General features: G+C 39.7%; 2 protein-coding genes across 3 annotated transcripts; one reads left to right on the top strand and one right to left on the bottom strand.

Annotated features, from left to right (window-relative positions):
* The first annotated feature begins 737 nt into the window (after window positions 1-737).
* LOC127004106 (chromatin complexes subunit BAP18-like) lies at window positions 738-11,174 on the top strand. The gene is made up of 4 exons (XM_050871474.1): window positions 738-902; window positions 4,037-4,131; window positions 6,769-6,870; window positions 10,238-11,174. Exons 1-4 carry the CDS (start codon window positions 885-887, stop codon window positions 10,488-10,490), a joined length of 468 nt encoding a protein of 155 aa, XP_050727431.1. The 5' UTR covers window positions 738-884; the 3' UTR covers window positions 10,491-11,174.
* LOC127004103 (uncharacterized) lies at window positions 10,819-21,896 on the bottom strand. 2 transcript variants are annotated; one of them, XM_050871460.1, is made up of 2 exons: window positions 20,821-21,896; window positions 10,819-20,625 (listed from the first exon to the last, which is right to left on the bottom strand). In XM_050871460.1, the coding sequence occupies exons 1-2, from the start codon at window positions 21,749-21,751 to the stop codon at window positions 19,955-19,957; spliced, it is 1,602 nt and encodes a 533-aa protein (XP_050727417.1). In that variant the 5' UTR covers window positions 21,752-21,896; the 3' UTR covers window positions 10,819-19,954. The 2 variants fall into 2 exon arrangements, with proteins under 2 accessions (XP_050727417.1, XP_050727418.1); XM_050871461.1 differs by having other exon boundaries at window positions 10,819-20,622.
* Between the last annotated feature and the right edge of the window lie 53 nt (window positions 21,897-21,949).

Genomic DNA, 21,949 nt, shown 5'->3' with positions numbered 1-21,949 from the left:
CACCAAACCTAATGACCTCTAGGATTTTGAAGTTCTGTCTTAGCGAATGTAAAGATATAGGAAATAGCTGTCGAGCTATATACGTATTACCTGCGCGCACGACTCAAGAGAGCGGGGGAAGTAGCCCAAAGTGTTCCGCGGCAGTCCAACCCGCGGCCTACCCTTGCTAAAACCCAATATGAGTGTTCACGCTCTTACCCGCGATGTCCATTGGGGTAGCTTGAATGATTGATTGATGGTTTCTGTAAAGGTACACAACAAAGGAGAAGGGAGGAAGATGCCATCCCGACCTGCAAGCAATACTAAAAGAGAGGTGGCTATATATAAACCCAATGGGGGCGCTCCGTCCCCCTCGACCCCACAACAAATGAAGCCTCAAAACAGTTGAAAACACTCATATAAACTAATTAACAAACGGGATATCAGCTCTGCCATGAAATGAATCGTAACCCCCACCCCAAAAATATTGATTGATTGATTGATAGTTTATTGTTGCAAGTAAAACAACAAAGGAGAAGGGAGGAGAGCATGCCATCCCAACCCCCAGGCAGTACAGAGTGTGATGATACAACTAAGGATACATGTGTAAATAGCACCAGGAAACTAAAAAGATACAATGGTAGGGGACAAATATCAACAAAGAAAATTAGAAGCTGCAGAAATATAAATACCCAAAGCGATATATATCAAAAGAAGAAGATAAATAAGATGTTTGAAGAAGAAGAGGTATAAAGTAGTAGTAGTAGAAGAATACACGGAAAAAAGAAAATGAAGCGAGACGTACGGTAAGAAGAAGCAGCAACAGAAGAAGAAGAGGAATCACGCCTTGGTTGGCAACAGTGAACACCACAACAAACGCGGCAGAGGACGAGTCGCCGAGCATCATGAATTCCGCTAGCAAAGTAAGTGTTCGGGGTGTCCTTACTGTCTGTGTGTGGCTCCTAGCTGTAGATAGGCTTCATCTTCAGCCCTGCAATCAAATAACGGTTCTCTAATATTTGTCTACAGGAATCAGCCAGCGCAACAGCTTTGGAAAATATACCGACGCAGTTTTTATTTCTTAATGTATTTTGGCGAACCTCCACCACCCTCCATTGAATTTTTTAGAGAACAGGTGGTATATTTATCCAGCTGCTGAAAAGAACTTTAAGGTACTGGCTTTACAGTGAATTACAGTTTACCGTTGATATTAAAAGGGTGCTAAGTGTATCCCAGAAAATGGTAAAATTCTAGTGTTTGACCATACTCCCCCCTCCCCCCCAAACAAGCCTGGGGACCTGGTGGGAATGCGGGGTTTCGGGTGGGGGACACGAAATCCGTCGCAATCGCGTATTCTTTTAGTGTGTGTGTGGGGGGGGGGGGATAAAAATGCCCTAGATCTAGGGAAATTCCCTAAATTTAGGGATTTTTCCTCACACCACTAGTAAAATAAGCATTTGCGACGAATTTAGTGTTTCCCATATGGAAACCACGCACTCACTGGATCCTCAAGGTTGTTTTGGGAGAGAAGCGTAGTGAACCCACCAAACGATGCTCACCTCACCATCTGGTGTGGCGCCGGAGGCCATCTGTGCTCACATAAACCACCTACACCTCACTCATGCCCTCTCTAGTAAGTTGTCACCTCATCGCAAGGTTTCTGTCCTCCAAGTAGAATCCGTGGCACCAAACAGTGTATCTTCATTGTTTATCACTAACACAAGTAAAACCACCGCCTAGCCGTGATCTGTCCAACGTCACGCCTTAAACAGTACTGCGGGTTCTACAGGAAATGCAGGCTCTCGAACCTCCTGCCCGAGCTATTCGAACACGTGAATCCATACTGACCGCATTTTGAATCTGCTTCACGGGTTCGTATTCCCAGTATACAAGGTGATTGTGGATATTGACTCCGCGCCTCCAGAATACGATAATACACCTCCATATAACATAGTTAAAAAAACAAAGTACTTAAAAGTAAAGAAGCCGAATTAATCCCCTTCCCTCAACGATCTTGGGGGACCCACGTGAACTCGGGGTATTTGGGTGGGGGAGCATTTTTAAACTACTCCAACCGAACTTTACGACCTGCTAACGGGGGGGCTTTGCCCCCCTCAACCCCCCTGCTAACCAAGGGGGGGCTGCGCCCCCCTCTGGACCCCCCCTCTTAAAGTACCCCAACCGAACAGCTATGTAACTGAGGGACACTGAACACAAGTAACCTGCTTTCGTACATGCTACGTACCAGTAAGTAAATACATAGTCGTATATGACGGTTGCAAGATTCCTATGACGTAAATTACTTACCATTTAGATGCTTCATTATGATCTTATTGCTATAATGGGGGACTTCGCCCCCCTCGAACCCCCCTTTGGTATGGAGAGTGAGTGAAATTGCGTGGTTTCCGTACGTTGTAAAAAACCCCGGAATGTATGAAATATCCCTACATCTAAGTAATTGTAAGGAATTTCCCTACATCTAGGGTATTTTTCAACCCCCCCATAACTCCAAAACTACCTATGCATTTGCGACGCATTTCATGTTTACCACCGCATTCCCCGAAGTCTCAATGGCCCCCTAGCCAATTTTGGTTGCGAGGGGTGAGTATGGGCAAACACTAGAATAATACCCAGAAAATTATAGCCCAGTCAGCTTGACAAGTGTCTTAATGGCAAGGCAAGGCAGGCAGTTCATATATACCTCTGTATGTTCTGATTCCTGTACTCCATAAAGAAGCAGAGCATCTTAACATTGAAGTTCACCTGGTAAAGGATGGCAAACTTGCCAGGTACCAGAGATGGACTTACCACACGCAACAGTGTTAAATATTTTCAGTATGGCAGAAATACGTAGAGCACTAGATAACAACGAACAATTGCTCAGGGCATGCATACACATGACAGGACCTAAAGCTTGAAAAGTGGGAAGTTGACTTTGTATTTCATTCTACTCAAGTATTTTGATATTTTTAATTGACGTATTGATGTGCTTGCAAGAATAGCAAGTAAAATCTTGTGTTTTGTTTTCTTTCCCCTTGTAATTTTAGTACTATATTAAATACCTCTTATAATGGAAAAATGTCATGTAGTTCATCACAGACATAATTGTATTGACATGCATTCAAGAATAGCAAGTAAAATTTTGCCTTTTATGTTTTCTTTCCCCTTGTAATTTTAGAAATAATCTCATAATGGAAAAATATCACACATTTCAATACATACATAAATTTTGTTTGAAACTGGTGGGTAGTCCTCAGTGACCTGTTACCTATCCTCAAACTAGACAATTTTTACCCATTTCAGTGTAGATCTAGTCATTCTGAATCTTTTGCTCACCATATTTATATTTTGCAAATTGATAATGGGTTTATACTGGATAAATTTAGATCAACAAGGACATAAGCAAGAAATGGTTTACCAACAGAGTGGTGGATGAGTGGAACAGGCTTGGCAGTCATGTTGTGAGTGCCAATAAGATTGTTACATTAAAAAAAAAGATTAGATAAATTCATGGCTAGTGATGTTAGGTGGGGTTAGGTTCACAGGAGCTGCCTTGTATAGGCCTACTGATCTCTTGCAGGCACATTTTGGCAGCGGGCTACAGGTCAGGCTGTATTAGCTTAGGTTAGATTTAGTAGTTAGGTCAGATTAGGCTAGGTTAGGCTATATTTGATTAGATTAGTTCATTTTGATTATTTTCTATGAATACACATGTTATACACTGCATGCTGCACTGTTGTGTTATCACTGGTGAATATGGGCAGCTGCAGCAGAGTCTGCCTTTCTCATTGTCTTGTGAAGGGTGGAGTGCTTATTTTTCCTCATTTCTATGTATTGTAAGGGTGAAACTTTTATTTCTGGCAAGTTCTGATATATTTGCAATAAATTTGCATTATTTTTTTATTTTCCCCATAAGGAAAAATAAGGATGTTTAAAGAGCAGAAGATCTGTTTTCCAGAAATGACTAGTTTTCAATAAGGGAGTGTGGGAAACAAAAATTGATTATAAAATAGTTTTTTTCTGATGATATTTATTTGATATTTAATTTTTTTTAAAGGTTGGTGAGATCTTCTTAGCTGCAGGCACAGCTTTCAATAAACTTGCCGAACTCACCATGCAGCTTCACCCAACAGCTGAACAGTCTCCTGCAGGGTAAGGATGTATTTGTTTTCTCATGCTGGAAATGAATTATTCACATGTACAAATATGCATACACAGACACACACACTATGGTGCTCCACAGTGCACAGGTTAGTGCATTCAACTCATAGCAAAGAGGTCCCAGGTTCGATTCCTGGGTGATGTGGAGACAGATGGGCAGCCTCCTTTCATATATGCTCCTGTCCACTCAATAATAAATGGATAGTGGGTATTAGTTAGTGGTTAATGTGTGGGTATGGCGTCCAGGAGGACGTGAATTCAAGTCCCACCTGCTGCCACAAACTGGGATTTTTCAATCACCACTGAGTGGCCTAAGATGACCCATATGTAGTCCCGAAGACCACCTATCAACCCAGACTCTAAGTTCTCTTTCTAAAAGAGAGGATCAAAGGTGAGCTCTGGGGGGCAGCATGAGCCAAGCAAGATGGCACAATTGTAAACACTTGTCTGTGCCATATCAGGCTAGGGCCGACCATGAGACCCCACCAAGAAAGCCTACTAGCACCATAGGCAGAACGTATAAAAGGAGAAAAAAAATTTGGAGATTGTCTTCCACCTTGTGTGTATGTGTGTGTGTGTGTGGGGGGGGGGTGCATGTGTCTGATATAGTGCTCCATAGTGCAGTGGTTAGCACATTCGGCTCACAGCCAAGAGATCCCGGGTTTGATTTCTTGGCAAAGTAGAGATGGATGGGCAGTCTTCTTGCACCAGTGCTCTTGTCCACCAAGCAGCGAATGAGTTCCAGGTATCAGTCTGGGGTTGTGTCCCGTCTCTTAGGGTGGTGGTGTGGCACCACCAAAAGGCGAATAACCTAAAGGTCTCAGACTTCTCCTCTATCTCCCACTCTGTCCTTCATAAACAAACTGTCCTTTCCACTTGTATACTGATGGTTCTACTCTGCATTACTCAACATCTTTTGACAGAATACCCTTCCAACAAGAATTACACAATCCTAGGCTGAAGGCTGCAGAAAGCTTGACCTCAGACCTTATTGTCATTTCTGATTAGGGCAGAAGGAACTTGATGTCCTTCAATGCCTCAAAAACTCAATTTTTCCACCTGTCAACTCGACACAATCTTCCAAACAACTGTCCCCTATTCTTCAATAACATTCAGCTGTCACTTTCTTCTACACTAAACACTTGTTCTATCCTTTACTCAATATCTCAACTGGAAGCCTCATATCCTCTCTTACTAAATCAGTTTCCTCAAGGTTGGGCGTTCTGTATCATCTCCACCAGCTTTTTTCCCCCTCATAGATGTTGTCCATATACAAGGGCCTTGTCTGTTCTCGTTTGAAGTATTCATCTTATGTTTAGGGGGCTCCACACACACAGCCCTTTTGAACAGAGTAAGAGTCAAAGTTTTTTCATCTCATCAACTCCCCTCCTCTTAATGACAGTCTTCTACCTCTGAAATTTCATTGCAGTGTTGCTTCTTCATCTTCTATCGATATTTTCATGCTGACTGCTCGTCTGAACCTACTAACTGCATGCCTCCACCCCTCCTGCTACCCCGCTGCACTAGACTTTCTGCTCTAGCTCATCTACATACTGTCCAAATCCCTAATTAAGAGTTAAGCAGCATCTTCATTGTTTCATCCCTTTCATTGGTAAACTCTGGAACAGCCTTCCTTTGTCTGTATTTCCTCCTGCCTATGACCTGACCTCTTTTAAGAGGAGAGTATCAAGACACCTCTCCCCCCCAAAAATCGACCTCTCTTTTGGCTGCTCTACTTCTTTATAGGAGCAGTGCTTAGTGGGCTTTTTTGTTTACATTTATTTTTCCCTTAAGCTGCTTCCTTTACAGTAAAAAAAAATATATTTGTTAGGTTCATCTTCCATAGAACTGCAAACTAATATGGCTTTGGCGGAAGTGTAAACACTGCCTGGGTAGTATAATGTCTGTGATATCAAGTATACACAAGTCTTTAGTTGTGATGAAACAGGCTAGTTCTGAGAGAAGATGCCAACTGTATATATATCAGCAGAAAATCTACCAGTCAGTCTTGAAGAGCTTCCCCATGGTGTGCAGACTGGTGATAGTCCCGGTACAGGTTAAACTAGTATCCACTGATAGCACATGACTGAAGGTTAGCGAGACAATGTTATTCTGTGACTCACCGACATCAGCTTCTTGTGTGTATTTGGCAACACTGCATGCTGGAATTTCAAATGTTCTTTACAATAATATTTTGGATTTTTGAATTTTTTTTTACCCCTGGTTGGTCTAAGCAGTGGATGTCAAGCTGTGGAAAAGTTGGGTCGACTGCACTTAGAAATGCCCTGTGTCAGCTCAAAAAAGTAATTAATTTATGGAAACAAAATAAGTAAAAAGATGAGTAAAAAAGTGAGATAGGTATTTCAAGGGGTCAAAGGTGAGAGGTTTTTGAAGGCATTACTTAAGATATTTTTATTGTAGTTTTATTATTCATATTGTTTTTATTTTGCAATATATTTATTTAGTTTTCTGGTGAGAAATTATTCATTTTGATTTTTCTGGTTTTGCTCTGATAATAAGTAGAGTACAAATGCTCTTTTAACTGTATTGTACATGAAAGTCATATATTTCCTATTTTCAAAGATTTCATGTAAATTTGGTGCTCAATAGGATGTTTATTTTCCGCAGCACCAAATGGACTGATGAAGAAATAGAAATGCTTCGCTCTTCTGTGAAGAGATTTGGTGATGATCTAAATATTATCAGTCAGAGGATAAAGTCTCGCACTGTGTAAGTGAAATTGAGTAATAGACTTCATAAGAGTGGTCCTAGGTTACTACAATCCATTCACTTATGATGCTGGATCTCCCCCAGCAGCTGCTCTATTCCTAGCCAGGTAAGTAAGAATGCTGCTGATTGGCTCTTGGCTGATGGGGCATCTGATGTCTCTGTCACCCAAGACACTCACGTAGGGTCATAAAATATTCATACAATAAATCCCCATATATTGGATATTGGATAAATTCTTTCAGGGCTCCAGACACTTATCTGTAAATTGGACCAAAATCTGGGATATATGGTGCATGTTTGGAGAAGGCCGGGATGAATGTTGTAAATCAGACAGATCTGGTTTATAGCCAGGAATTTGGCACAAGTTTAGGCGGTGGCTGAGTGGTTAGCATGCTGGTCCTGCATTCACTGCGTGCTGGACGACGCGGGTTCGAATCCTCACGCTACCACCTGGGATTTTTCGGTCACCACCGAGTGGCCTAAGACTACCCACATGCCGTCCTGAAGACCGCCCATCACCCTGGACTCTTGAAGAAACCGTCCAAGTGAATCAAGAATGAGTTCCAGGGGGCAGCATGAGCCAAGAATAAATGGCACCACTATCAAAAATTGCCTGCGCCATTCAGGGCTTGGGCCGACTGCCAGGCCCGTGAACAAAGCCTACTGGCGCTATAGGCGAACACACAAAAAAAAAAATAAAAAAATAAAAAAATAAAACAAAGGCTGTTTCTCTCTCATGTCCCTCCTGAACCCTCATTGTTGCAGGGCAAGAGGAATGCAGCCACTCATTGGTTTCATTTATTTGTCAGTCATAGAGACACAGGGAATAAAGGTAAAGCTGGGGGCATACCCTGGAGAACTGTGAGATACCTTCAAATGTGATACCTCGAGTTGCCAAGGAGTGCATTGGAGAACGCCTGAGATCTAGGAGTGGATTTGCCACGGTAGAAACCCTGAAGAATATTGAGGAGAGTCGCACTGCCAGGCTTGCTGGGCATTGGGACCAATATAGGGCATTGTCACGTAGGACTGAAGCTCTCTGAGGAGAGACAAGAAGAGGTATGTCAGGGGTCTCACTGAGGAAGTCGAGGGCTATTTAAATGTGAATAACCTCCGACCTGCTTACCAGTCCCTGAAGAAGCTCCGCTCCGAGTCTCCCTCTCAGGTGAGTGCTCTTGAGGCACTGCACAAGGAGGCTAAGCCTCTGGGACTTGAGGTCTCTTGGATCAAAACCAAGGTACAGGTGTCTGAAGGCTTGCTAGATGAAGCAGTACAGTCTGTCCATGGTAGTGTCTGTCTTTGGTAGTGTAGTTCAGAACGATGGTGGGTCGCACCAGGAAGTCTTACGCTGGATTGGCCTGGCCCTCGGTGTTATGGACTTGCACAGCATGAGTATGTGACGTTGTCAATACCTGTGTAGAAGGACAAAGATCCAGATCTTAAAATCCCTTGTGCTCCATGTCTTTCTCTATGGCTGTGAGACATGAACATTAAATAAGGACTTGGAGAGGTGGATTGATGCCTTTGGTAATAAGTGTCTACACAGAATCATGGGATGTTGCGGTAATGACTGTAAAATTGGCAACTACTCTGTGAGACTGATTTGACATATGAACCATCTAGAGTTAGAAGGGTGAGCATGCCAATGGCCAGAATTGCAGTCTTGCCTGTCTGTTTCTTGACTGGTCATATATTACATACTTGCATAGTACGTCAACGCCAACTCGGCTATACGAGCATGTGGCATGCTTCCCAGAAGCCAACCCTGCTCGTCGGGTTGTCTCTGTAAGAGGCAATCCTGAAAGGAGGCCAAGGGGACTCCCACAGAGTTCGTGGCTTGAGCAAGTCGATAGATCCTGCCAGGAGGTACGTACAAGAAATAACGTTTTATTCTTAAACTGACTCCATAATTGCTGCAAATATCAATAATCAGTAAACAGTGGTATGGATATTTTATGTTGGTTTCTGAATTATACTCACTGTACTTACCTAACACAAGTGTGTTGGGTGACGGAGACGTCTGACACTCTGTCCGCCAACAGCCAATCAGCAGTGTCTTCACTTACTCGGCTAGGAGTCAGGGATTCAGCTTAGTGAATGGACTATACCTTTCATTGGCTGGGTAAATACATCTATGATAAATTTGGATATGGAAGTTGAATTTTTATAGTCATACCCAGATTTTTTTATTTATTTATTTATTTATTTATTTATTTTTTGGTAAAAATTCAAAGTAATTTCATTTGAGGTAATACAGTAAAGTCTCCTTTTGATGATTAATTGGTGCTGTAAAAAAGTTGCCAAAATGTGTCAACATTACAATTTAAAGGGTCTAATTGGTTCTGAGCCAAACCCATGCTTTCTTGTTCATGGTTATTGAAAAAAATCTAAATTAAGTTTTTATTATCATTCTTTATATGAAAATAATAGTAAATGATGCCGTTTTTAAAGAAAAATTCTTAATAAAGTAAATCATGCCATTTGCAGAGAACAATTTTTAATGAAGATTTATCAAAATAAGTCACTTTTTACACTGTACATACTGCCATGGCTGCCGTGGCGCTGCTGGAAGGCGGAGAAACTTCTATTTCTTCATATAGTTCCTCTGCCATACTTTTCACTATTTCTTGTAGGTCCTTCCAGTCATTCACCACTTCACCAGCTCTAATGTTTATTCATTATCTGGTGTGTACAGTCAAACTCTTGGAACATCAAAGACCAAAATTTGGCTTGAGGAATCATAGGTTTTTACTATTCCCACTTGTATGTGATAACTTACCTTTTGATACTCCATAGTGTGGTATGTGTTTGACATATGATAGTGAAAAAGCATACATTTTTGGAGTATAAAATCAAATTGTTGCAGTGTGAAAGATCAAAATTTCCCTTGTTGAAACAAAAAGAAGTCTGGCCATACATGTAGCTAGGGGTGTGATAAGGCAGAGGAGTGGCAGGTCTAAGGAGTTGGTTAAATGGTTTTAGTAGAAAATTTTAGCTCCCCCCTCCTGACCCTAAAGTTAAATTTTCATAAATATTGGACCTGTATCTTGTACCTGACCCATGAAGGACTTGTATTGTTTGTTAGCTTTAATTGTCTCTGTGATCAAACTCCTGTCTCTCAGTTTTGAAAATACATACATGTTTATGCAACATTTTTAACAGTTTCATTTTGAATAATACAAACAATGTAGCATTTGTCCTTTATCAAGTGTACCCTCGTTCAAATGTAGAAACATGACTTAGTCAACTCTTCAGAAGAGATTTCAGTATACTAGTGATATTTTACCATACTTCTTTTATCTTTGGTAAATTAGATTGTCCTGAAATTATTTTTTTGTGTTACAGTGTTACTTTACTTGTCTTTCAGCACTCAGATACGATCAGCACTGAAAAAGAAGGCCTTTGAAGATGCTGGCATTTCCCCCCAGACTGCCGTTGCATTACAAGCTCAGCAAAATACCACAGCTCAGACTGGAGCCAGCGGTGGAGGAGGGAGTATGTTGGGGGGACGGGATGTGACCCTCAACATGCTTAATGCCTCAGAATCTGAAGTGGATGTGGAAGGGATGGGTGGCGTTGGCATGGATTTTGAGGGTGCAAATGAAGTTGTCACTTCTTAAAAAAGAATGACTGGTATTACATCCTTCAAGTACAATTTCTCTTGCTTGTCAAAACTAGATTTTATATGAAGTGCTTTAAATCAGGAACATTGTGTTTTCTACCACAAGCATTTTAAGTACGGTAGTTGTTTAATTCTTAGTTATTAAAGATTTTGATTGGTGATGTATTTGTATATTTACAACAAAGTAAGGATAACTTCTTGACAAAGTTATACTGAATCTGTAGTGTGTGTGTGTATTTACCTACTTGTGATAAACAGGAAGTTAGTGTAGCTCTTTTCCCATTTATCACAATTTTATTATTTTTATTATCATCGTTGTTACACACACACACACACACACACACACACACACACACACACACACATGAGAGAGAGAGAGAGAGAGAGAGAGAGAGAGAGAGAGAGAGAGAGAGAGAGAGAGAGAGAGAGAGAGAGAGAGAGTTTTGTTAAGATAAGCAAGATGTACTGTAATAAAATTTATTTCAGAAATATTTCCTATGTACAGAGTTCCCTGCCAAGACAAACACCTCCTCTGAAGCATTGGTTTGGCAGTACAGCCGCTGAATGCCCCGTCATAGTGTGAGGGAGACACATCTTAAACCCATGATTCTTAGAATCTCCAATACATGTTTACATAATTGTAACACAGAAATTTGTACATCAAAAATATGAAACCATTATTTTTTGTTGTTTCTCTGATTTGCATCAATTTATTAACAATCCTAATATACTGTAAGGAGCTACAAAATTAGTTTAACAACCAATGAAAAGGAATTTCAGTTATTTGAACAAATTTACCTTTGGCTCTTATTTGTTAGTATATTATGCATAATACAGGATACTTGAGTATTGAAATAATTTCATACATTCTGCTTACCACTGACCATGTTATCCACATTTGACAGAATATTATTCAGTCACCATAATCAGAACACATGTGCCATGCCTTCCTTCGCCTTGAAATTCTATTTTTTTAATAAACTACTTGTTCATGCAATCTGAGATGAAGCATCATCAACATAAAGTAAACCTATTTTCAGTACTATAGTCACTAAAATAAAAGAGTGAGATTTCCATATTTAAAGTAAATTTAGTTATTTATGTTAACACAGTGTCAACAAGTTCAGTTTTTGCCTATTATAAGTAGTATATCACCAATCTAAACAGCATCTTCCTTGAATGCTGAGAAACTTTATTCCTTATGTTATTGCATTTCTACATAAATGACAGACACCCATTATAAAAATGCATAACATTTCCTGCAGTTAATACAAAGTGTACAGAATGCACAATTGTACAATATATTTGTAGAAAAAAATATAACCGTTTAGAAAACTTTTTTCCAGACATGTATCAAACGAGACAAGAGGCAAGAATCAACTTGGGTCTGATTGGCTGAATAGTGCATGCCTGAAAATTTGAATGGGCTGTATGAAGTAAATTTAAACAATCATTTCATAAAAATACTATTTTTTTTACAGTAAAGGAAGTAGCTCAAAAAAAAAAAAAAAGGGGGGGGGGGGGGAAGCTCACTAATCACTGCTCCTATAAAAGAAGGTATAGATGAGTAGCCAAAAGGGAGGTCAATTGCAGTTGAAGAGGTGTTTTGATACTCTCCTCGTGAAAGAGGTCGTCGCAGGCAGGAGGAAATATAGACGAAGGAAGGCTGTTCCAGACTTTACTAGTGAAAGGGATGAAAGAATGAAGATGCTGGTTAACTCTTGCATAAGGGTTTAGACAGCATAAGGAGTAGCTAGAGTAGAAAGGCAAGTGCAGCAGGGCTGCAGGAGGGGAGGAGGCATGCAGTTAGGAAATTCAAAAGAGCAGTCATCATGAAAATATCAACAGAAGATAGAAAGATGCAACATTGTGGCGGAATTTAAACAATAGAAGACTGTCTGTAAGAGTATATTAATATGAATATATTGTAATTTAGCCATTTGACATAGGATAGTTACAAATTGATGCATTAAGGAATTAAGTAGCATTGATGATGAAGTTGATGACATGCAGATTCAAGACAGATTGAAAAAATATTGAAATTACATTTATTTTCACTATTCTCCCCATATTATTCATTCAGAAAATTCATACAAAGTTCACCAAATTATTTACTATAGACTGTATACAGTAATACACATGATACTGCATCTACAGTATTTTATTTAAAGTACAGTCAGCATTGGCTCATAGCTTACTCCCTCATGTCATGCTTTGTTCAGTTATCAAAATATTCAAATGCAGTATTGTGTATCTGTATACAGTACTATGGAAAATTATTTGTGTGAATTATGTAATATTTTGCTGGCTAAAGAATCCCATTTAAATTTATTTAATAAAACTCATTCAAAAGTTCAAACATCCTCCTTTCAGCGAATCAGCCGCAAGTAGATCCCTGTTGCTGGAGAGCGAGCGACTTAGTGCAAACTTGCCTTGTTCTAAAAAATATCATAGCGTGTATATTTTCTCACCTGGAGCCTGTAGCATAACCTGACATTTATTGTGAATTACTGAAATCCCTTGGTGCAGATACTAGGTTTGGCAATAAACATATGCCTAGGGGTGTGCCTGCAACCCTTGATGGAGTATGCCATGAATGTGATGACAGTGTAGTAATGGATGCCACTTGTGAATGAAATGTCTATTTGCAAATAACACTTGTTCTTTCACTAGTCGTCATGTGATATGTGCATATTTCAGAATCAAGGAAATGCAAGATGTATTTTATATTGCAAAGTAGTAAAAGAAAAAATATATATGCATGGATTACTTGAGGCCTCTGAGATGTATAGGTAGACAAAACCATGATGGTGCTGCTTCTGAAGTATTTTAAACACCATGGAAGCAATGTATTAATATCCTGAGGTAACTTTTCATAATATTATTTTTTTAATTTTTTTACAACAAAATTTACTTATTACTTATATTACTGGTTTCACAGAGGAAATCAAATGGAGTAGATTACCTTTATAGCATAGACTTTTAAATCCTTGAGAAATTGATGCAGACAATAATTGGGCTTAGAGCTATTTAGTTCAAGACAGTAATCATAACATGACCATCTATCCTACTTTCAGTTTTATGTCTAACCAAGAAGTTAGACTTGTGCTCACAATTCTAAGAAACAAATAAAAGGAGAGAAAGAAATCTCCATCTGACTATAGTGCCATAATTATGGCCTCTGATGCCTGGCAGCCTCTACCCCCCCAAAAAATAACTTACTCTTCTGCAAAAGGCCCGGCCCAGGGGCTACAGCATATAATTTATGAGCATGAATATGAAACCTCTCAAATTATTAAAAAAGGGTAGTTATATACTGACTTGGTTGTACATAAGGTCATCTAACCAACCAGCTATTGGTGTACCTAAAGGATTAGACACTACACTCACATTCTCAGATTTTTGGGCTTAATCTCCAAGGCATGTGGTAACCAAAATCATTCCCCTTCTTTTAGTCAAAACTCTCAGTCATTCCCCTTCTTTTAGTCAAAACTCTCAGTCATTCCCCTTCTTTTAGTCAAAACTCTCAGTTTCTCAAAATAGAATTTTACAGTTGACACATTAAGGTATACCATCAAGACTCACCAACCTATTAATACTTTTTGCTGTAAACCTCTTTGTAAGACTGAATAGTTATAAAGAACATTGCTGGATGGATTTTGGAAGGGAGCACAGCAAACTTAATTTGGCATAAAGTTATGTCAGTGGATATACAAACATGATGACATGGTTTGAAAATATTGAGAAAAATTATAGGCACCTGTTAGTATTAAAACTCTGCCATCAAATTATTCTATCAAAGATATGAATTGATAAAATCAAGTAAAATAGTCGTCCATCAATATCATAATGGAAAAAATAACATTTAACATTTAAAAAGTGAACAGAAACACAGGACTTTTCCATCAAACACTGTCTAGCACCATCTCAAGAGAAACTGTAATAATAAGTGAATAGTGTTATTTTCTGGATTGTAATTTATTTCTCATTTGGTATCACACTGTTATCCCTTCAATGTATATATGAATAAATGTCAGCCTCATGCATATCTTCACAATGGAAATGACAACCATTGCTGCAGACTCAATTAGTAATACAAGGCAGGTGGAAACAGTGGCCCTTTAGTTTTAGCTATATTCCTTTAACTTTTGCCAAAAGTTTGTGTATGCAACATACCACAAACGCATAACATACAACTACAGTATACTTGTATGTAGCCCACTGGAGGTGTGATTCATGGTTACTGTATGCAAGCCAACAAGGAAGTAGGTAAGGTAACAGTAACAGCTGGTGCAGTGGTGTTTGCTAAACAGCATACCAAAATTAAATATTTTAAATGGCATTACATGAAGGCTTTGTGTAACTTAATTAAATGGAAACTGACCAACATTAATACCTACAAAGGTTTAACAGGCAAAGTCCTTACCAAGGTATGGCAGTATTTTCAAATGCCTTTCAATGATCTAAAACTTCATATTCTCTATGGCTCAAATAGAATATCCCAACATGAGAGCAAGTAAATTACATTCAGAAGTGGTCCACAAGAACTTTGTAAGGTAAAATATAATATGGATATGTAGTTTGTACATGCTGTTCACTTGCCAAGGCATTACAAAGTGGTTTGTAAAATATGCTATTGTGTTGCACTCATGTAAATTCCATAAGTATGTGGATAAATGTGCCAAAATTATTTTTTAAAGTTAAAAATAGATTATATTCTTTCCACTGTTTTTAGGATGTTCATATCATTGCCTCTTTAGGCTTTATTTGAATTTGTGAAGAAAAAAAGTTTTAGGTGCTCCAATAAGTATACAAGAATATTTTTATTAATCTGTTATATTGAACAGAGTGGTCATAGTAAAAAAATAATAATAATATTAAAAAAAAATTCAAGAAAATTTCAATTGCATGATATTTCATGACATTTAAAATACTTCATGGAATACCTAGAGTAAATGGACCTTTTTAAATGCTACATAGTTTGAAAATTGAGAGCAAGGGAAAATGAAGATTAATTGATCACTTAACTAATCAGTTCTGACTTATTTCTTTCCCAGTGTTATAAGAAAGCATTACCTCTCCTACAAGGAGGCTATAATAAATGAAGAACAAAGTTATATCCACAGAGACATGAGCTGAGTACCATCACAAACCAATATATATATATATATATATATATATATATATATATATATATATATATATATATATATATATATATATATATATATATATATATATCAAGGGAAATTATACGATGGGCATTGAGAAGGCAAAGAATACCAGAAAGATTGGTTGAATCGGTGATGGGACTATATGAAGGTACAAAATCGAGAATGAAAACAGTGGTGGGAACACCAGATGAGTTCAAAATGGACAGTATTGGCTATACAGGCAGCGCCACATGTGGCAACTCAACTCCAAGCTGAATTTTCCATAGAGTTAAAGTTATAGACTTGAGTGCGGTTGAGGCTGTGTCAGGGATACACGGCCATGATGCCGCCGTCGCCCCAAGCCGATGATTGCACACACTTCACTAGTCCTACCTGATTTCAGTTTTTCTCCATGTCAAATAGTAGAGTCAGGAAATCGGGTAGGAGTAAAGTGTGTGCAGTTGTTGGCTTAGAGCGGTGGCGGCACCAATGCCTTGTATGCTGGAGGCAGCCTCAGATGCACTCTAGTACATAACTTGAATTCTATAGAAAGTACTGCTTTGACAGTTCACCGACTGGCCACATGTAGCGCTGCCTGTATAGCCAATACGGTCCATTGGAGTGGGGGTTCACCAGGGATCTGCCCTTAGCCTGCTCTTGTTTATAACAGTAATGGAGGAGGCAACAAAGGAAGCAAGAGGAGAGGCACCATGGGAGCCGTTGTATGCAGATGACTTGGTAGTAAATGCAGAGACAGCAGAAGTGAAAGAAAAGTTTAATAAATGGAAGGAAGGAATGGAGGAGAGAGGTTTGAAAATTAATATGGAAAAAACAAAGTACATGGTGACTGGAAGAGAAGCAAGAGAAAATATCCATGTGGATGCTTTGGGAAGGGAGTAGGTGTAAATTCAGTCTTGTGCACATGTTGCAGGCAGTGGTGCCACCATAGATACTCAGGCCTCAGAAATGTAAGAGAAGTGCAGAATTTTATATGCCCAGCTTGTGTCAGGAGACAGCAAGAACAAGAAACTGAGAGGGATGAACTAGAGGTGAATGGAGGAAAGCTGGATGAGGTAGAACATTTCTGTTATTTGGGAGACGTTCTGGACTGTGAGAATGAGAGTGGCGGCAGCATGGTTAAAGTGGAGGGAGGTGGCTAGTCTACTTGTGAATTGTAGCATCCCTATAAAGAGCAGAGCAGGGGTGTACCAAGCATGTATTATATTAGTGATGTTGTATGGAGCAGAAACATGGGCTCTAACTAGAAAATTGATGGAGGTATTGAGAGCAAGTGATCGCAGAATGCTGAGGTATATGTCGGGGATCAGGTGGCAAAACAGGGTGTCCAGTGCAGATGTAGCTAACAGATGTGGAGTAGAGGACCTGGAAACAGTGCTTAGAAGGGAAAGACTCTGATAGCTTGGACATGTAAAGAGAGCAGGGGAGGATACAGTGCTGGGAGTTTTGGAGAGATTGGAGGTACAAGGAAGGAAACCAGTTGGTAGACCTAGGAAAATGTGGAGAAGGTGTATACAGGAAGACTTGGCATTGAAGGGATTGGATGAGCATCGGGCAGAAGACAGAGTAGAATGGAAGAGAGCCATAAAGCGTCCAACCGCTCAGAAAGAGTGAAAACGGACGTTAAACGAAATGACATATATATATATATATATATATATATATATATATATATATATATATATATATATATATATATATATATATATATAGATATATATATATATATATATATATATATATATATATATATATATATATATATATATATATATATATATATATATATGGGGAGGAGAACTACTTAATTTTGTGAATTATTAAATTTTGCAAACATAGGTGGAAGCAGTCTGGGTCAGGTTTCGTCAAAGTTCAGCATCTGTACAGTAGCAAAGATAGATAATGGCATCACCTGAAAAAGAGTTGTGGCCGCTTTTTTTTTTTTTTTGGCAAATTTGGACTGGGTTAGTATTGCAATACGAGCAAGGGCACTGAGAGGATATAATACATAACTGCGAGTTCCAGTTCAACTGACTTGAGGCAGTGCAGGGGTACACACACACTTTTATCTTCATTTGCCCATACCCTCGCCTTTGCTTGCCTTCCGCAGAGGACAGTACATGTAAAATATAAAAAGTAATTAAATATATAAATATGTAAATGAATTAATAAATAAATATATCCATACATTATATAAAGATAACAACTGACTACCTTCTGTTTAATATAAAAAAAATTGAAACATTGCTCATGGTTTTTACTATTATGTTGCTTTAGGTAGCTACTGATATATATTGTCAACATGTGAACTCAAGTTTTCTATTTGATACTGCAAAGAAAGCCTGTGGTGAATTTTTAATTACTTGAAATATTATAGGTTATGTCCCAAAACTCATCTGGGCTACAATCAAATCCAGGATTGACTGGTAGAGCATGGGTTACTTTACGTACATCAGCATAATATATTCCTGAGACATGAGAATTAAAAATAACATCTGTATTCCACTGCATGTTGTGAAAGGTGATTTAAAGGGATGTAATTGCTGTGACAAGAAGTTGATGTCAGGGCCTGGGCACCCACTACTTTATATATTTTGTCTAGACACTCGTTAAAATGGCCTTTTCTTGACTTTCCACTCTGCCTCTATAGGAAATAAGGTCACTGATTAGTGAAATATAGCCTGATACTAGTGGGACTTGATACCTCTTGCAAATACTGCATAATCTGCACTTGCAACCACTACATAATCTATATTTTAGTCAATAGTTTTAATCTGTTACAGTTACTACAATTTGCAGGGCTCCACAAAACGTTTTTTTTCAAATTTAACTAGGTAACAAATATAATATGGACACAACTTAATGGTAATTGAAGTGTAATTAAAGAAAGACATGAACAAAGGAACCAACTTTGAAGCTAGCAGGCCAGAGATCGAGTCTGTTGCCAATAGTAGGATTTACTGGGTAATTATTATCAAGAGCATAAATTATAGATCTTCATAAAAAACTCACATACAAGCTTGCACAAAATACAAAGGTAACAAAATTTGTGTGCATGGTGGTGTATTTCTCTACATTGCATTAAGCACAACCAAGTCACGCATAACCTAGCTTAGTGCATTTGTAAACCACCAATTTTGTACCAACCATAGTATGAGAGAGAGAGAGAGAGAGAGAGAGATATATTAGAAGCTACTTATGAAAAGATCATTCAACTGATGGTACATGACAGAGGGGTGTGAGGGTCATGACATGTACATTTTCCATATCAATTTTTGAGAATCATCGTAGTGTCAATTAACACAAGGGCTCCTTACATCCTAAATAGAGACTGCCATGAAAACATTTTCAAAGGATCTGGACTGTTAAAACATCTTGCATTCATCAGAAACCTCGAGTAATTTTTGTTTGCTGTTAACATATTGTATGTAGGCTAAGCACATAAATATGCAGTTGACTACACATTTCTGTAAGATATCAAAACAAAATACTGAACTATATTAATATACAGGATTGCACTTACTACCCTGAGTCTTATGTAATTAGCCAGAAAAATGTGATTTGATTTTGGCAACAATTACATCTCAAAACAATCAGTAGGCAAAAGATATTGAATTGAAAGGCAGAATGACTTTATTCCAAGACATCATTATCAAAGTTTAGTGATCACAATAAATAGTGAAATAAAAGAATAGATAATTATTCTTACAGACACCTGATATCTACAAGTCAGAAATGGATATCGTTTATGAAACCTGAGATGCTTGATAACTGGCTGCAGACCTACATGTTTAGTAGTAGTATAAAGGCTATCATCAATTGCACCAAAAATAGGCAACACTATTATATATGTATACAATATGCAGCTCTGTTAGTTGATGGTTTACTCCATAAGAATATCAACTTTTCTTTAAACTGGTTGAAATAAAAGAAGCAGCAAAGCTCTTCACCGGGAAAACTTCATGAACACATAATTCATACTAATTAGCAAAGGAATTAATGAAAGCTCTAGTTTAAGTGTAAGCCAATGTAATTTTTGTTTTTAGCCAAAGGAATGTTAATGAAAAATACTGACAGTAAAAGAGTAAAATAGAATAAAAATGCAATTGGAATACTTCACATTAATGATGCTCACCTAAGTATGCATCATAATTTCTGCAGAGTATATTAGTAAATTCTTAAATGCCTCAATAAAATTCTTAAAACACTTGCAAAAATAGTTTATCCTCTTTTGGCTAATACTCACAAGTTTCAAAAGTTTCAAGTAACTTTCTCGAGAGTTCTACCTATGCTATATGTCCACATCCACATCACTGTTATCAGGTTCACTGTTGGAAGTTGATAAGTCATCTTTGATCAGAAGTTGAGCTGGCACAGAGGTGAGGGCTAGGCTGACAGGTTTCACTGCCAGGCCAGCCACAGGATTGACACCTAGTCCTTGGGACAGTGGATTTTGAACCATCCCACTACCTAGACTGATCAACTGATGAACACCACTGGCAACAGCCTGTACATTGCTCACACCGTGCACAGCCTGCACAGCATGCATGGCTTGCACTGCCCGAATTGTCTGAGGTATAGTTGTGTTTGCAATCACGGCAGATGACACGGGAGGTGGGGGGGCGATGGTGCCGGTGCAGGTGGTGACAATACTGTTGGGCATGGAGGAAGCAGTGGATCGCCCGTGAACTGGCTGCACCTGATGAATCTGGATGTTGGCCAGCTGAGGGATCACTGGCCGAACCTTCTTCCCCCCAGGCCGGTGTGGGTTGCGACAACCTCTACACCGGCACTCAATGCACGCCTTGGCTTCCACATAACACGGGCACCTCTGTCCACAGCAAGTCAATTTTCCGGGGGTTGGTGTCGCGTTTCCACACCGACAACCTTTGCGTTTCGGCTTAGGTTTAGGTTTGGGTTTGGGTTTTTTAATCAGTTCTTGGTTTCCAGTAGGAACAACTTCTGGGTCAAGAGAAACAGGCTTGTTTGAATTGTCAATTTCTGGAGGCTTTCTTTTGATGGTTATTTTTGTACTATCGCCATCAGTATACATTACAGAATATATGGAGGACCCATTGTTAACTGAAGAATTGTGTTGAGGAAGAGATATTTCTTGAACAACGTGCTTAACTAAATTTGTACTTGGAAATATTGTACCTGGAGGGAAGCTTGATCCAGATACTCCACTGTGGGTGGTGGTGACGGTGGTGGTTGTGGCGGCAACAGTTTGTAGAGGGAAGTGGTGGGGTGGCTGAACAGGAGGTGGCAGGGAAGGAACCGCCGCCGCTGCCGCCGCCTTCACCGTGCTCAGCAACGACGATGACTGGGACTGACTGGAGGCTGAGGCCGCAACAGATGAGACAGGATGCGAGGAAGTCTGCGGCACAGCCAGATTCTGCACTGACGTAGTTATCAGTGGCACTGGATGTAGCAGGGAGGCTTGCGTCGGTGGCAGCCGTGGTGGCGGTGGAGGAGGCGGCGGCGGCGGAGGAGGCGGTGGGGGCGGCGGGGGCGGAGGTGGCGGCGGTGGAGGGGGCGCTTGGGTCGGAGGGGACTGCGAGTTACTGACAGTTGTGATAGACACGCACAAACCACTCGACTGAGGTACGTGAATTTTATCTTTATTGTCACTGTCATGTTCGCAATGCATATTATTCGCTTCATCGCAACGGTTACTGTTGTCAATGGCTTCGTTTATCATGTCAACCAGACTGATGCCTCCATTGCTGTAGATGGAGCACAGCTTACAGTAGATCGGCGTGAACTTTATATACTCACACAGCTTCCTGTAACACTGCACCACAAGGTTCACCTGGCCATTGTCAACGTACAGGGTGTAGTCTTTGCACCAGCTACAGGCGGGCTTGAGGCGCTTTTTCCCGCCCAGACACTTCCTGCAGACATGGTGCTGGCAGGTGGTTTCCGTAGGGGTGTGGGCCTCACATAACAATTTCCCGCAGACGGTGCAGGAGAGGGACTGGCGGAGGAAAGGCAACAACTTGTATAATTCCGTCCAGGTCTCTCGCCTCTCCGGATCGGCCGTCATGACCAGCCGGCAAGTGGTCACATAGAGGCTCGTGGCGTTCATGTTTCATCCACCATCACATCCACCATCGTCCAGTAACTCAACCACCAAATTCAAAGCATCTCTATTTAGCCTCAGCCTTGTAAACAAAACAAAGGTGGGCAGCGGCTCCTATAGGTGGCCCGGGGAGGATCCTAAACAGAAGAAGATCGAGTTTGGGGCGCCCAGGGGAGTCGAACTGGGGTCTGAAGGGGTAGCGGG

Source organism: Eriocheir sinensis, chromosome 27 (genome assembly GCF_024679095.1).
Source record: "Eriocheir sinensis breed Jianghai 21 chromosome 27, ASM2467909v1, whole genome shotgun sequence".
In the NCBI taxonomy this organism is placed as follows: Eukaryota; Metazoa; Arthropoda; class Malacostraca; order Decapoda; family Varunidae; genus Eriocheir; species Eriocheir sinensis.
Note: the sequence above shows the minus strand (reverse complement) of the source record. Positions and strands in the feature narration are given on the sequence as shown.